This window comes from Otolemur garnettii, unplaced genomic scaffold (genome assembly GCF_000181295.1).
Source record: "Otolemur garnettii isolate 467f Iridium unplaced genomic scaffold, OtoGar3 scaffold00013, whole genome shotgun sequence".
Lineage (NCBI taxonomy): Eukaryota > Metazoa > Chordata > Mammalia > Primates > Galagidae > Otolemur > Otolemur garnettii.
Window position 1 is genome coordinate 27797861 of NW_003852408.1, and position 17388 is coordinate 27815248.

General features: G+C 36.4%; 1 protein-coding gene across 7 annotated transcripts in view; it reads right to left on the minus strand.

The window, feature by feature from the left end:
- Window positions 1-9051: 9051 nt before the first annotated feature.
- The window catches only part of NBEAL1 (neurobeachin like 1), a 223551-nt gene continuing 215214 nt past the window's right edge, over window positions 9052-17388 (minus strand). For 4 of the 7 annotated variants that reach the window (XM_023510404.1, XM_023510401.1, XM_023510399.1 and 1 more), the window contains one exon: window positions 15011-15306. In XM_023510404.1, coding sequence (XP_023366172.1) covers window positions 15030-15306 — 277 coding nt within the window. In that variant the 3' untranslated portion in view covers window positions 15011-15029. Of the gene's footprint in view, window positions 9476-15010; window positions 15307-17388 lie in introns of those variants that run through there. The other 3 variants (XM_012802289.2, XM_023510403.1, XM_023510402.1) reach the window with 1 other exon arrangement.

Here is a 17388-nt window from a genome sequence, read left to right on the forward strand (position 1 = left end):
TGCAGCCATCATTGTTGTTTGGCGGGCCTGGGCTGGGGATTCGAACCCGCCACCTTAGGTGTACGTGGCTGGCGCCTTAGCCGCTTGAGCCACAGGCGCTGAGCCCGAAGACTAAGTTTTAATCAGACTCGAAGTATTGAAAAATACACATCAAATGAAGAAAGCAACATAATTATTTTACTTGATTCAAACCCATTTTCATATACAAAGCTATTTTATTATGTACAAACTGAACACTTAAAAAGTGTTAGAATACAAATTTCCAAGGGACTAAAAAAGTGCAAAATTTTCAATTATCTTCAGTCATGCTTTACAGAAACAAATCAGACAGCTGATATACACATGTTGAATTTTTAAAAACAGCATTTAACATAACACATACATCTTACATAGTTAATTTTAAAAGGATGAGGAAGTAAAGAATGTATTGCACCAAACTAACAGTAACTTAATTACAGTGAGAAAACTAATCAAAATTATTTACACATCTTATAAGTCTAAAATTTGCTCAACTTTAGAAGTTTTTGGGGGGGCATACAAATATCCACTGAGTCACAGTTTGGAATCAATAATTATATATAAATAAGGCTTATTTAATATTCTTTTTCATGGTCAATTCCAGTACAGTAAACATTTAAAAATAAATACACAACTTTTTGAAATCCTTCAATATTTAAGTAGCAGCACAATTTCTAAGAATTTTTTTTCAGTAAGTCATTCTGAATTTTCAGCTGTCTCCTATCTGAGTTGGCTATGTGTGTATATGTGCACTCAAGTCACTGTTGCCCTGTCTAACACTCAAATGGTCCTATTTAATCTGAGTTCTAGAAAAACTGACAAAAGAGATGAATAAAATTGATATTTTTTCTGTCTTAATGGATTCACTTCTACAGCAATGAAACTGCTGTGTGGCTAGATATCTGATTACTTTTTACTAAACTTTTTGCTCCATGTCTAAAAAAAGCAACAGTTAGGGTAAGGAAATCCATACCTATTAACAGTTTCTAAATAGAACTGACTAGCCACATACTTTTCACTCAAGCTAGCCACAAAAAAAGTTTGGTGATCATATTTATGAATATTACTCTCAGTCATTCTTTGAGAATAGTAAAATGCAGAATAAAAAAAGTCCAAAATGTAAAAGATCTTCAACAGTAAGACCTACTGTAACATGCCATGATTTTGTAAGGACTATAGAAACTATTATATCACTAAAAGTTTGTCTAAGGCCGAGTGAGATGGCTCATGCCTGTAATCCTAGCACTCTGGGAGGCAGAGGTGGGTAGATTGCTTGAGTTTAGAAGTTCGAGACCTGCCTGAGCAAAAGTGAGACCCTATCTCTACTAAAAACAGAAAAATTAGCCAGCTTTTGTGACAGGCTCCTATAGTCCTAGCTACTTGGGAGGCTGAGGCAAGGAGATCAGTTGAGCCCAAGAGTCTGAGATAGCTGTGAGCTACAATGACACTATGGCATTTAATCCAGGGTGGCAGAGTGAGACTTTGCCTCAAAAGTAAAATAAAATAAAATGTTGCCTAAGAAAAACAATCAAAATCCAAAGGAAGAAATAAAGTTATCTCGGCTTGGCACCTGTAGCTCAAGCAGCTAGAGTATCAGCCACATACACTGGAGCTGGCAGGTTCAAATCCAGCCCTAGCCCGCCAAACAATGGCAACTGCAACAAAAAATAGCTGGGCATTGTGGCGGGCGCCTATAGTCCCTACTATTTGGGAGGCTGAGGCAAGAGAATCGCTTAAGCCTGAGAGTTTGAGGTTGCTGTGAGCTGTGATGCCATGCACTCTACCCAGGGTGACAGCTTGAGACTTGTGTCTCAAAAAAAAAAAAAAAAAAGAAAGAAAGAAAGTTATCTCTTTAATCCCTATAAAAGACTAAGAGACTAAAGTTTCTTTGTTAAGTTGGTCTTCCTACCAAAATGATTTTTTTTTTTTTTGAGCAGAATCTCACCCCAGCTAGAGCGCTATGGGCATCATAGCTCATAGCAACCTCAAACTCTTGGGCTCAAATGATCCTCATGCCTCAGGTTCCCAAGTAGCTAGAAATACAGGCACATGCCACAACACCCAACTAATTTTTTTTTATTTATTATGGAGACAGGGTCTTGCTCTTGCTCAAGCTGGTTTCAAATTCCTGAGCTCAAGCAATCCTCCAGTCTCAGCCTCCCAAAGTGCTAGGATTACAGGCATAAGCCATTGCACCTGGCCTCAGAATGACTTCTTAAATTGTTTATTTATTAATATAATTTTATCTTTCTGAAGAGCAAAATAATTATGTCTATAACAGGCAAATAATTTTTTCTATCAAAATGCAAGAATAGCATTTTTGAATTTGTAAGTTGAGTTCACTAAATTGTAAAACACATTGCTTATATAGTATGGGATAATATCACAAGAAAGAACATTAAAAATAGCATTTCAGTGGTGACTAGTACACTCTTAGAGAGCCTCTAGTATTAGTATATCTTAGGTCAGTGGTTCCCAACCTTCCTAATGCCGTGGTCATTTAATACAGTTCCTATGGGTCGCAACCTACAGGTTGAGAACTGCTGTCTTAGGTTAAGCTATAGTATCAAAATCGAGGCCGGGTACGGTGACTCACAACTGTAATCTTAGTACTCTGGGAGGCCAAGGCGGGTAGATTACCCTGAGCTCACAGGTTTGAGACCAGCCTGAGTCACAGTGAGACCCTGTCTCTAAAAATAGCCACGCATTGTGGCAGGTACCTGTAGTCCCAACTACTTGGGAGGCTGAGGCAAAGGATCACTCAAGCCAAGATTTGGAGGCTGCTGTGAGCTATGACACTATGGCATTCTACTGAGGGTGACCAAGTGAGACTGTTTCTAAAAATACATACATACATACATACACACACACACATATATAATCAGAATAAAATTTTAAAAGGTCCAATTGAAGTAGGATTTTTTAAAAGACTAGTCAAATGCAGTAGTAAGAAAGGGGAAAATAAGACTTTTTAAAAAATTAATATTTTAGGGTGGCTCCTGTGGCTCAGTGGGTAGGGTGCCAGCCCCATATATGAAGGATGGCAGGTTCAAACCTAGATCAGGCCAACTGCAACAACAACAGAAAAATAGCTGGGTGTTGGGGTGGGGGCCTGTAGTCCCAGCTACTCAGGAGGCTGAGACAAAAGAATTGCCTAAGCCCAGGGGTTGGAGGTTGCTGTGAGCTGTGTGACGCCATGGCACTCTACTGAGGGCGATAAAGTGAAACTCTGTCTTTAAAAAAATAAATAAATAAAACAAATAAAAGGTTTATATTTTAATCAAGAAAATATAATTTTTTTCAATCCTACCTAGATCCTAATTTTTCTTAGTCTCACAATGCTATGTTATAATATAATATTACAAGCAGCTAATCATTTTGCACACTCAAAAATAGTTATAAATAAGTAAGTAGACAACCATCTTGTAACTGGAAACACACAAATCATCAACTTTGAAAATAAATGGATATTTTTTTAAATGACAAAACTGTGTTGTTAGTACAGTTATATTTGCAAAACATAAGTTTCGACCAAGGAAACATATGAAAATTGTACCAAAAAAATGTTGAATTTGTAACTTTTCTTTTTATTTTTTCGAGACAGGATCTTGCTCTGTCAACAGGGCTAGAGTGCAGTAGTGTCATACACTGTAACCTCAAACTCCTGGGCTTAAGTGGTCATCCTGTTTTAGTCTCTCAAGTAGCTGGGATTACAGCTAATTTTTCTATTTTTTGTAGAGATGGGGGTCTTGTTCTTGTTCAGGTTGGTCTTGAACTCCTAGGTTCAAACAATCTTCCTGCCTGGGCCTTCAGAAGTACTTGGGTTACAGGTGTGAGCCACCATGCCTGGCCCAAATTAGTGACTTTATACTTAATCTTTTCCTCCTGAATTTTCAGGTCATAAGATTATGGGCATTAAGATAAAGGTAAATACCGTTGAATGTGTCCTATCACTAAATGACTTTATCATTAACTTCATACGTCCAAATTCCAATGTGTGTAGAAATCACCCACATGTGACAAATGTCAGTAAAACATCACCTAAGGAGATGTGTGTGATAAATTACTAGAATTTAATAGAAAAGTATCTGATTATATAGACATTTTTACAAATGTTCTTATACTGAAGGAAATGACACAATTCCTGTCTTCTAAGATAGTGTTATATTTTTTAACAGAAAATTGAATCATTTCCAGTTTATGCCTAAATATCTTAAATGTTAATGTTTTATTCCCTGTTGTATCTACGGAAAATTAAAGATTATTTCCATAAAGAGGCTATACCTTCAAAAATCATCAGGAATAGTATTTAGAGAATTTATCCAGTGAGGTTTTTTTTGTTTGTTTTTTGTTTTTTGAGACAAGGTCTTCCCATGTTGTCTAGGCTGGTCTCAAACTCCTGGGTTCAAGTGATCTTCTTCCTCATAACTGAAAATTCTGTTGATTACAAAGTTTAAAGCTACAAGAGATCTAATTATGTTTTAAATTTAGCATGTGTCACTCATGCTTTCTATTATTTTAAAATGTTAGGTAATTCAAGTGTGCAAACCATTCACTGATAGTCACCAGGAATAACTATGATATTAGCAAACACACACATTTCTGGAGGTAAATATTATTTATAATTTTCAAGTGTGAAACATCTGAAGAGAGTTCATGATAAGAATAATGCAAGTAAAAGGAAACTGGTCGTTTTGTGGCATTAAAACAAATAGGACAAAGTCATTCCAAGCAAATTTTAGACAAAATGTCTCTCATTTTCAAGTAAGCCTCTAAATATTAGATCTGGCATATAAAAATAAATGGCCATAATTTCTATATTGAAAATATTTTAAGGTATACAATAATTCTGAGACATAATTTTTTTAATACTGAGAATATCAAGTGATTTAGAATCAGCCAGGCATGGTGTCACATGCCTATAGTCTCTCTCAGCTACTTGAAAGGCTGAGGCAGGAGAATCACTTAAACCCAAGAGTTTGAGGTTGCAGTGAGCTATGGTGACACCATGGTATGCTAATCTCAGGAGACAAGTAAGAAGTTGTCTCAAAAAAAGAAAAAAAAAAAGAGAGATACAGAAACTCTAAAGTAATGCCTAGACATCTGTGTACTTATAAAACTTCATGAACAAGTCTGATCTGGACTCTCCACTAAGACCCAATGGCCTGGCCAGGCACAGTGGCTCATGCCTATAACCCTAGCACTCTGGAAAGCCAAGACAGATGGACTGTTTGAGCTTAGGAGGTCAAGACCAGCCTGAATAAGAGTGAGACCTCATCTCTACTAAAAATAGAAAAATTAGTCAGGTTGTGGCATGTGCCTATATTCCCAGCTACCCATGAGGCTCAGGCAAGAGGATTAACTGAGGCGAGCAGATCACCTGAGCTGAAGAGTTTGAGATTGCTGTGAGCTATGATGTCATGACACTCAACCCCAGGGTGACTGAATAAGATTCTATTAAAAAAAAAATTTTTTTAAAATCCTATTTATGGAAGACAGCAATATAATTTAAGAAACCAATCTTTATACAACCCCATGTTTATTACATGTACATATTATTAATATTTAATACTTATATGTAAATCGTCTAAGCCCTTGCATCTTTTCATTAGAAAGATGGTAAACACAATGCTACATGTTTTATAAATATAAATATGTAAAAGGATCTAACTTCTTTAAGTTTAATTAAAAGATTTCCTTATTAATAACAATATAAAATATACTTACAGGCCACATTGTTAAATAAAAACATGGTATCCAATGTAACAATTTTTTCTGTCTATTCTGACTGAAGCAAAATATAACATTCTTTTTTCTCCTCTAATTTTACCTAAGTAATGACAGAATACTGATTGGATAAAGCTGTAAAAAAAAAAATTATAAAGCTTCTATATTCTCGATAGTGCATAGCTATGTTTTCATTCTCGATCTCACTTTCAAAATCTAAAAGAATTATTTTAGTATAAATCTCTATCACTAGGATGCTGAAATTTTTATTTCCATCATCACCACTACCAAGAAGCAAAAGCAGATGAAAAGTTCTGCAAAGATAACAGACTTAGTAACAGCCAAGCCAATATCAGATCTACCAACTACAATGTCTAATGACACTGGTAATTTCTCCCATTATAAAATATAGAAAACATTTCTATAGATAACATCAAAATACGTAAGAATCCCCCAAAATACATATTTCCAATGATTTTAGTGATTTTTTTAATTCAGTGGGCTACATATTCATGTAATAGACATTACTCAGCTAATTGTTCTACTATATTTGCTTATTTTGTATTTTAAAATATAAAATTTAAGTTCTATTCTTCTCTCACTGTTGCTAGTATTCTTGAAGATTTTTCTCAAAATTCCACAATTTGGTTTTTACTTCTTAGAAAAATAAATAAATATAAGGAATAATTCCACTACTATTAACAAGTAGTATCAGTCTAGGTAGATATCTATTATTCTGTGTACAAAACTTATTTGTGCTACAAAATGAATATTACTTATTCACTTCCTCCATATAAAAAGTAGCACAGTAAAACACAATATATTTATTTTTTTTATCTGATTAGCTAAGTTTTTTATAACTCAAAACCCAAATTAATTTCCAAATCCAATATTCTTAATATTAAAAATAAAGACAGGAGGCTGGGTGCCCGTAGCTCAGTGATTAGGATGCTGGCTACATGCTCCTGGGCTGGTGGGTTCGAACCCATCCCAGGCCTGCTAAACAAAAAAAAGGTGTTGTGGCAGGCGCCTGTAGTCCCAGCTACTTGGGAGGCTGAGGCAAGAGAATCACTTCAGCTCAAGAGTCTGAGGTTGCTATGTAATGTTGACACCATAGCACTCTACCGAGAGTGACATAGTGAGACTCTATCTCTAAAATAAAGTAAAATGTATGGAGGATGATAAAGTAAGACTCTTGTCTCAACAACAACAAAAAAATAAAATAAAAAAAGATAAAAAATACTCGGTGCCTGTGGCTCAAGTGGCTAAGGCACCAGCCACATACACCTGAGCTGGTGGGTTCAAATCCAGCCCGGGCCGCCAAACAACAATGACAGCTGCAACCAAAAAATAGCCGGGCGTTGTGGTGGGCGCCTGTAGTCCCAGCTACTTGGGAGGCAGAGGCAGAAGAATCGCTTGAGCCCAGGAGTTGGAGGTTGCTGTGAGCTGTGATGCCATGGTACTCTGCCCAGGGTGACAGCTTGAGGCTGTCTCAAAAAAAAAAAAGATAAAAGATAAGATGGCCATGGTGGGACCATGGGTGGAGCACTAGACTGGAAGTCCAAAAAAAAAGAATAGGTGTTATCTCACTCACAAGTCATACTCTATTGATTTGTTTTGAGACTTTTTTTTTTTTTTTTTGGAGACATAGTCTCAGTTTGTCACCCTTGATAGAGTGCCATGGTATAACTCAAAGCAACCTCACACTCTTGGGCTCAAGCGATTCTCTTGTCTCAGAAACACTTTGCTATTTTTTAGAGATGGGTTCTGGCACTTGCTCAGGCTAGTTTCAAACCTGTAAGCTAAGGCAATTCACCTGTTTTGGCCTTCCAGAGTGCTAGCATTATAAGCCTGAGCGCAGCAAGACTTTTTTCAACACAAATTCCTAAGATCCTCAGAAAAGGAAGCCTTCACACTTGCTATATCAGTTTCAGGGTTATTTTATTTCAGGGTTATTTACATAGCAAATTTTTCCTAAATAAAACAGAAGATTTAAATTTGCTGAAAAGAAAATTCTTCAACAGATTTTTAATAGTCCTAACAAATCAAATCTATTTAAAAGTTTCTATAAACAGATTCTTTCATTTCTTAAAAAATTTTTACTCACTGATAGGATAACAAAAAGGCATTAGATAATTGTAGCCAATAGGAAAGAGAAACTACAAAGATAAAATTTCTCCAACATTCAATTGAGAAGACAATTGGATGTAAGTGAATCTGTGATTTGTGGAATAAAAAACAATACTATTATTTTAAGAAGCTCATAGAATAAAAACTCATTTTTCTTTCTTTGTTTTGGGTCACAGACCCCTGTAAGAAAGCCAAGAAACTGTTCTTTCCTGAAAATGCATTTAACATAGAAAATTTTTACAGAATTTCAGAGGATTCCCAGATACCCCAAACCCATGGAATCTCATATGATAACACTGGTAGATGTAAAAGCTCTCTGACCTAACACAAAAGATAATCTTATAAAGATAGAATTTTAACAATCTCTTTGAATTGCTAATTATACCAGTCAGCCTTTTACTTTAAAATCTTGAATAATAAAGCATAATGCAATTTTTGATTCTGTATAATAAAATTAGCTATAATTCTAAAAGTTATCTAGAGCATAAAGTAGAAATGTGTTTTCTTACATGATTACTTTAAGTTATGCTTATATTTTTAATGCATTCATCAATCACACAGATATCCTAAGTAAAAATTTAAAACTCACATATTTGGTTGTTATTGCTAACTCTTCTAATTATCAGAGAAAAACATAGTATTTGCTTAATAATGAAAAAGCCAAGAAATTTTGAACTTTGCCAATGTAAACTGTGCTGGAAATGCTACTTAAAGGACTTAACAAAATTACAATCACATTTTAGCTGAATTATATTAATGAAATACATTTGGAAAATGTGTCTCTAATTTCTCTTATTCCTGTTCAACTTTTATTAAAGATAATTTACATCTCAGTAAATTCTATTAGTAACATACTAAGTAGTAGTGGAATAAGCCAATGTACCAGTTTCATTATTCTTATTTTAATCTTACTATGCAAACCTGGAACTTTTATTGAGTTTTCAAACTCCAAGTATACAATAGATTACCTTTAAAATATTACTTCCAATCAGGAGTTTCATAAATAAATGAATACATTCTTTATGTGGTGGTCAGTAAATAGGAAAATGATTAACTAAAGAATGCATTAAAAACCATGTCTCTCAACTGTCCCACTTTTTATATTCTTTTATTAAAAATATTTTAAATTTTGCCATTTAGAATAGTAAGTAAATTGAACCTAAAATTTCCTATATTGAAAGTTTTAATAGCTATATAGATTTAATGATGTATAGGAATGGGTCACTAAATCTAATCAAATGTATTTTTTCAAAGACACTGTACTGTAGACCAAGAATTATTTAATAAGAATGGATTCACCAATGCTAAGCAGAAATTTTAAGTGGGTAGTAATACACTACATTTGCCTCTATATATGTATACCATACCAAATTGTCGTGATCTCTAAATGATTTTCAGAAATAAAAGTGTTACAATTTGGAGAGCTGAGAGAGATGGCTAAAATGACAAAGCAATAAATCAAGTTTTAGTTATCCATGACAGAAGATGGAAATAACAATCACTTGGAATCTTGAGTATTATATTCAGTTTCTCCAGCTGAAATCTGGCTGAGCCGCTTGCTAGATCCCCACAATTTTCGAGAAAGCTGACCTGAACGCATCTGTTTAAAGTAATCCAGAGAAATAAAGAATGTTAAGAAAAAAAAGAATAAATGAAATTGATAAATAAGACACTGATTTTGTAGAGCGCATTAGAAAGTTGTTAGCAGAATCATTAACATTTTGAAGATTTATAATGAAGACTTCTACATTTATTATGGCTCACCATTTGAGAAAGGATGCCAATGATAAGTCACATCCATATCTTTTAAACTTGTTTAAAAATGACATTTATGATACTTAACAAGTTTAAATATCCCAGTTGTATAAAAATTATCATTTTCCTTTTTTTTAACATATTATCAAAAATATTTCACTTCATTAAAATAAGCTTCTAAATGTGTGTATATATATCTATACACACATATATATAAAAACTATAATATAGATAACAAGACACGGGTTTGGGGTTTTCTTTCCTTGTATTTGCAGTATTATTATTGATGCAAATTATGTAGCATAAAGATAAGAACAAAGCAAAATAATGGTTTGGGGGGTTTTTTTGGAGACAGAGTCTCACTTTGTCACCCTCAGTAGAATGCTATGGTGTCACAGCTCACGGCAACCTCAAACTCTTGGGCTTAAGTGATTCTCTTGCCTCAGCCTTCTAAGTAGCTGGAACTATAGGCACCCACTACAACGCCTGGCCATTTTTTGTTGCAGCTGTCATTGTTGTTTAGCTGGCCTGGGCCAGGTTTGAACCCACCAGCATGTGGCTGGTGTCATAACCACTGCGCTACAGGCACTGAACCCAAAATAATGTTTTAATGAAAATAAAATAATCAAAAATAACTTTTTTGAGACAGTCTCATGTTGGTGGCCCAACCTAGACTGCTGTAGTATCACAGCTCACAGCAACCTCAAACTCCTGGACTTAAGCAATGCTCTTGCCTCAGCCTCCTAGTAGCTGGGACTACAGGCCTGCAGCACCACGTTCAGCTGGTTTTTCTACTTTTAGTAGAGACAGGGGTCTCACTCTTGCTCAGGCAGTTCTTGAACTTCTGAGCTCAAGTAATCCGTCTACCTTGGCCTCCAAGAGTGCTAGGATTATAGGCATGAGCCACCCTGCCCACCCTCATTTAAAAATATTTGGATAAGACTTTCAAAAAATATGTGACAACAGAATGGCAAAAGTAATTTAGAAAACAAGAATACCAGAAGCCCTTTGAAGGTAAGAATCACATTTTCTTCACCCTTAAATTTGTTACCACCTACAGCTCTTCCCAGCACATAATAATTATTAATCAAATATTAACTTGATCAGTGAATAAATGTCATTTAAAAGTGCTTATACATCTAGGTGAGAAAAAAAAAAAACCTATATGTAGGCCAAGCACAGTGGCTAATGCCTATAATCCTAGGACTTTGCTAGGCCATGGCAGGAGGATCGCTTGAGGTCATGAGTTTAAGACTAGATTAAGAACATAGCCAGATCTCATCTCTACAAACAAATAGAAAAAATTAGCTGGAAGTGGTGGTACATAACTTTAGTTCCTGCTACTCAGGAGGCTGAGGCAGGAGGATCACTCAAGCCCAAGAGTTTGAGGTTGTAGTAAGCTATGATGATGCCACTGCACTCTAGCCCAGGAAACAGAGCGAGATCCTGCCTTAAATAAAACAAAGAAAAAAATCCATGTGCTTTGTTGTAATTACTTTCCCAAGTGCAATCTGCTTTTTAATGGTAATTCCTCTGCTACCTTTGTGTTTGTTTTTTTTATTTGTGAGACAAAGTCTCACTCCTTTGACCCAGGTAGAGTGCCATGGTGTCATAGCTCATGGCAACCTCAAACTCTTAGGCTTGAGCAATCCTCCTGTCTCAGTCTCTGTAGTAGTTAGGACTATAGGCGTCCCCTACAATGCCTGGTTAGTTTTTTTCTTTATAGTAGAGACAGGGTCTCACTTTTGCTCAGGCTGGTCTCAAACTCCTGAGCTCAAGCAATCCACCTACCTCAGCCATCCAGAGTGCTAGGATTATAGATGTTGGTGCTAGGATTACAGATGTCAGTCAGTATGCCTGGCCTGCTATCTTTTTTTTAATGGTCATTCTTTTTTTTTGAGGCAGAGCCTCAAGCTGTCCCCCTGGGTAGAGTGCCTTGGCATCACAGCTCACAGCAACCTCTAACTCCTAGGCTCAAGCGTGTCTTCTGCCTCCACCTCCCAAATAGCTTGGGACCACAGGCACCCGCCACAACACCTGGCTATTTTTTTTTGGATGCAGCCATCATTGTTGTTTGGCAGCCCGGGCTAGATTTGAACCCGCCACCTTAGGTGTATATGGCTGGCACCTTAGCCACTTGAGCCACAGGTGCCGAGCCTTAATGGTCATTCTTGTAGGGTACATTTATTATGTGATAAAAGATAAACAGCATACAAAGAATATTAGTGGCTTTGGCATTTTAATTTCCAGATATGTCTTCTGAAATACATATCTCCGGGCTCAGTGCCTGTGGCTCAAGTGGCTAAGGCGCCAGCCACATATACCTAAGGTGGCAGGTTCGAATCCAGCCCGGCCCGCCAAACAACAATGATGGCTGTGACCAAAAAAAATAGCCAGGCGTTGTGGCGGGTGCCTGTGGTCCCAGCTATTTGGGAGGCTGAGGCAGGAGACTTGCTTGAGCCCAGGAGTTGGAGGTTGCTGTGAGCTGTGATGTCATAGCACTTTACTCAGGGGGACAGCTTTTTTCTCAAAAAAAAGAAATACATATCTCCATTAGCCTACTACTGCATTGCCATCTGATTTATAAATATGAACTTCAGGCAAGGTTCAGTGGTTCACACCTACAATCCTAACACTCTGGGAGATAGAAGTGGGTGGACTGCCTGAGCAAGAGTGAGACTCCGTCTCTAAAAAGAGTTGGGCATTATGGCAGACGCCTGTAGTGCCAGCTAGTCAGGAGTCTAAGGCAAGAGAATCGCTTGAGCCCAAGAGTTTGAAGTTCTTGTGAGCTATGATGCCATAGCACTCTAGCCTGGGCAATAGAGTGAGACTCAGTCTCAAAAAAAAAAAGTAAATAAATAAATATGAATTTTACACTGACAGAATAATATATAAAAGTGATACTCGATTTAAAAACATATATACTGGGTGGCACCTGTGGCTCAAAAGGATAGGGTGCCGGTCCCATATGCCAGAGGTGGTGGGTTCAAACCCAGCCCCGGCCAAAAAAAAAAAAAAAAGTCTAAAAACATATATACTAATTAAGATATTGTTTTACATAAAAACAGATCATGAAATAGAAATCATTCATAACTGATTATCAATTTAATATTTTACGCTACATATTTATAGAATGAATTATATTCTAATTATGCATGATTCTAAGTATTAAATCTACTAAAGAAAGATTCATAACTTAGCCAATATCTCTGAAGATATAAACAGAAAATATTCATATTGGCTGGGTATAGTGGCTTATGCCTATTCTAGCACTCTGGGAGGCCGAGGCGGGTGGATTGCTTGAGCTTAAGAGCTCGAGACCAGCCTGAGCAAGAGTGAGACCCCTGTAAAAAAAAAAAAAAATTAGCTGAGCGTTGTGGCAGGAGCCTATAATCCTAGCTACTGGGGAGGCTGAGGCAAGATGATTGTTTGAGCCCAAGAGTTTCAGGTCACTGTGAGCTATGATGCCAAGGCACTCTACCCTATGTAGAATTCTGTCACAAAAACAAAAATAAAACAAAAAAACCCACCAAAATCCCCCCCAAAACAACTTTTATTAACAATTCCCATTCACACATTACATATATACACTACAGTAGAACTTCCATAGTTGATGACCTCCTTAAGTTGACCTAGTTTTTATATACTGGACATGTACCACATTTACGTGTCAGTACAGTATGCCTAGGTCCTTATGTTGATTATCTCTGTATATTGAAGGGTTTATTACAGACCCTTGGGTAGTCAACTTACAGAGGTTCTACCGTATATACAATTCAGCTTCTACGTGATATAGACCCCACAACTCTTTTAAGGTAGGCCTATTACCAAACTTATTTGGTAAATACTACAAAATAATAATTTAGGTCTATACAATGAAGCTGGCTTAGGTGTCTTTCCCTATCACTTTTTTGTGTGTGTGTGTGTGTTTTTTGGCCAGGGCTGGGTTTGAACCCGCCACCTCTGGCATATGGGACTGGCACCCTACCCTTTTGAACCATAGGCACCACCCCCTATCAATTTTTAAAAGAAAACAAATGTAGGTATAATTTTTCCCTTCAATTCTATGGAGTGATAGAAATATAACGGTCATTTCATTTTTAAAAAGTAAGTAAAATCAGAAATTGACAAACTTACATAATGTGAGAGGAAAGCACGCAAATTTAAAAGGCATTTAAACCATAGAAAGTGAAATATACTCAAAAGAGTAAAGTTTGAGATGAGTTCTTCTGTAATCATCATATTAGCAGAGGACAGATTATTTAGGAAATTCATTAATCAAGAATCTCACTGTTGGCTTGGCGCCTATGGCTCAAGTGGCTAAGGCTCCAGCCACATACACCTAAGGTGGCGGGTTCGAATCCAGCCCAGGCCCACCAACAACAATGATGGCTGCAACCAAAAAATAGCCAGGAGTTGTGGCGGGCGCCTGTAATCCCAGCTACTTGGGAGGCTGAGGCAGGAGACTCACTTGAGCCCAGGATTTGGAGGTTGCTGTGAGCAGTGAAGCCAGGGCACTCTACCCAGGGGCTCAGCTTGAGGCTCTGTCTCAAAAAAAAGAAAAAAAAAAAATCTCACTGTTGCTTAAAATGTTTTAAATAAAAGCAAAATACTAAGACATAAAGTTACTAACAATGTTTGGGAAACTGTTAGATTTTAAACTAAATGTTGCAGTTGTCTTAATAAGACCTATTTTTTATGAAAATGTCCGGAAAAAGGTATGTGTATAAGTAATAAAGAAATCTCAAAATACATATTTATAAAACAAAAGGTTTCCTATAACCTGTTATAGATTTATTATAACCATTGACAGCGTGATAGTAATTTCTTCCTTTAAAACAACCCTGCAGATGCCATATTGTTAGGTTTCTCAGAAAAGACCAATAGTGACTCAAATAATATACAATGCTTAATTTAACTCTATGCAATAAAATTATTTACAAGAATCACTAAATTACTTAGAGTACAGCCACTAATTTTTTCCTAGAAATAAGAGTTAGATTTATAGTTATCTTAATATTTGGTAACTGAGAAACCATTAGCAAGTAAATTTATAGTTATCATAGGAAATTGAGAATAAGCATGTTATATGTGAATAGTTGTGGTTCAAAGTAAAAGTTGTGGTTCACATTATATGTGGATACTTGTACAAAAGGATAACTGATATGTAGTCTTGTTGGGCATTTGTTAAATTAAAGTAACTAGTTTTATTGAGTCTATATTTCATTTCTTTGTAAGGGCTTTTTCTATTGAAAATCCAAGGAGTGGTCTTAAATTTAGATTTGGAAGAAAAGAATTTCTTTATTCATATACAGTAGTAAGACAAAAACTGCCAAATGTGTACTTTCAATTATATCATAAGATAAACATTACTCTTAAGTAACAGCTTAATCCTCTCTTCATTTACTGTCCTTTGAAAAATCAAATTTGTTTTTTAACTTGTTTATCCATAATGGAGACTTCTGATTCAGTTGGAACAAAGGAAAACCAAAAGGATCCCCAAAAGTATGAGAAATGAAATTACTGATGTTAGGTTTTACCTCAGCTGGCTTGCCAACACCCACTACAATCAATTTGCCATCTTCTAAACCTACAAGAATATGGCTGTATTCTTTGGTTATAGAAACACAGTGGATAGGCAATCGCATGGCTAATGGGCTGATGCTGAGATTCAAACTAGAAGAGAAACAAAAAATATAGACATAATTACATGGATATATAATAGATTCAAAGAACTATACCTGGAAAAAAAAGATCATATAATTTATTGCATTCTAGTCTTACAGATGTGGGAATTTAGGTTCAGAAAGTCTAAGAGACTAAGGGCTCTCACATTTACAGCATTACAAAAAATACTTAATACATCTTTTCTCTATTTTCTTTTTTTTTAATTTGTTTTTTATTAGATCATAATTGTGTACATTAATTCTCTCATAGGATACAGTGTGTTACTTCTATATGCAGTTTGGAAAACTCTCCTCCAAGTGGCTTACATAGCCATCACGTCTTTCTCGTAATTGTTAAGTTAAGACATTTATATTCAACCTTTAGACAAATTCACCTGTACCCAAATAGGATAAATTATAGGCGTGATCCCCACAATATCATTATCTTCACCCATCCTCCCCCTCCCCTTTTCTCTATTTTCAATATCTAACTTTCTTCTAACCATATGTAAGCAAAATATTAATAAAGCAACCATCAACCTCATATATAAAAATTATTTTTGACTGGGTGCAGTCAAACTGCCTCATACTTGGAAGGCAGAGGTGGAAGGATCATTTGACCTTTGAGTTGGAGACCAGCCTGACCAAGGCTGAAACGCTGTCTCTACTAAACACATAGTAATTAGATAGAAGTTGTGGCGGGCGCCTGTAGTCCCAACTACTCAGAAGGCTGAAACAGGAAGATTGCTGGAGCCCAGGATTTTGAGGGTGCTGTGAGCTAGACTGAAGCCATGGCACTCTAGCCTAGGCAACACAGTGAGACTGTCTGGAAAAAAAAAATTGTCCTCTCTCTCTAGAGACTCTTACTCTCGTTCTCCTATTTTCCAATCCACTTTATTGTTACATATTTCACCTCACATTATTTACATTCATTATTTATATGAGGCAAATAGACTGTATATTCCCTTTATGGAGAGATGCTGGTAAGATCACAGCAAATGTTAAAGACAAAATAAAGAAAAAAAAAAGTTTGGGCAGGATTCCATGTGGATATTAACTACCTTCTTCTATTTAATGTCCTTCCTAAAACAGTTGGAAATAAAGCTCTTACACCAGTCACCATTCTCTGGGCTTCAGATTATCAGTGGGTATTTGTTCTAGCCTTGTCCTGACTGTATCCCTTTTTTTTTTTTTTTTTTGAGACAGAGTCTCACTTTGTCACCCTTAGTACAGGGATGTGGCATCCTAACTCACAGCACCCTCCAACTCTTGGGCTCAAGTGATCCTCTTGCCTCACTCTCTCAAGTAGCTGGGACTATAAGTACCCACCATACCTGGCTATTTTTTAAAGATGAGTTCTTTCTCTTGCTCAGGCTGATCTCCAACTCCTGAGCTCAAGCAATCCACCTGCCTTGGTCTCTCAGAGTGCTAGGATTACAGGCATTAACCATCATTCCCAGCCCCATTAATTTTTCTAATTTGATATTCTAACAGTACCCTGGTAGGACTTGAATACTCAATGTTCTACCACTTAACAAAGAATAACAAAAATAAAGAAAACACAAAATAAGGAGAAAGGCTGGGTGCAGTGGCTTATGCCTGTAATACCAATGCTTTGGGAGGCTGAGGTAGGAAGCTGGCTATAGGCCAGGAGTTCAAGACTAGACTAAGCAACACAGTGAGACATCATTACTACAAAAAATATAAAAATTAGCCAGGTGTGACAGTGGACTTAGCTACTGAGCAGGCTGAGGCAGAAGGATCACTTCAGCCTAAGAGTTTGAGGTTATAGTGAACTATGATCCTATTCTGGGTGCTAATATCAAACCCTGTCTCTAAAACAAAAGCAAAAAAATTCTATGGGGTACTCAAGATAGTTTGAAGAGTATAAATAAGTCATAATAAATGTATTTTGAGCACACATGGAATAACAGTGCCTTACGTAATTAAAGTTCATGTATTTATGTACACATGAAAAACAACAAACTAATTCCTCTTTCACCCAATTAAACAATAAAAGATTCCCCTACCAGGCAGTTCATATGACTCATTGAGTAGGGCCTCGGCCCCATATACTGAGGGTGGTGGGTTC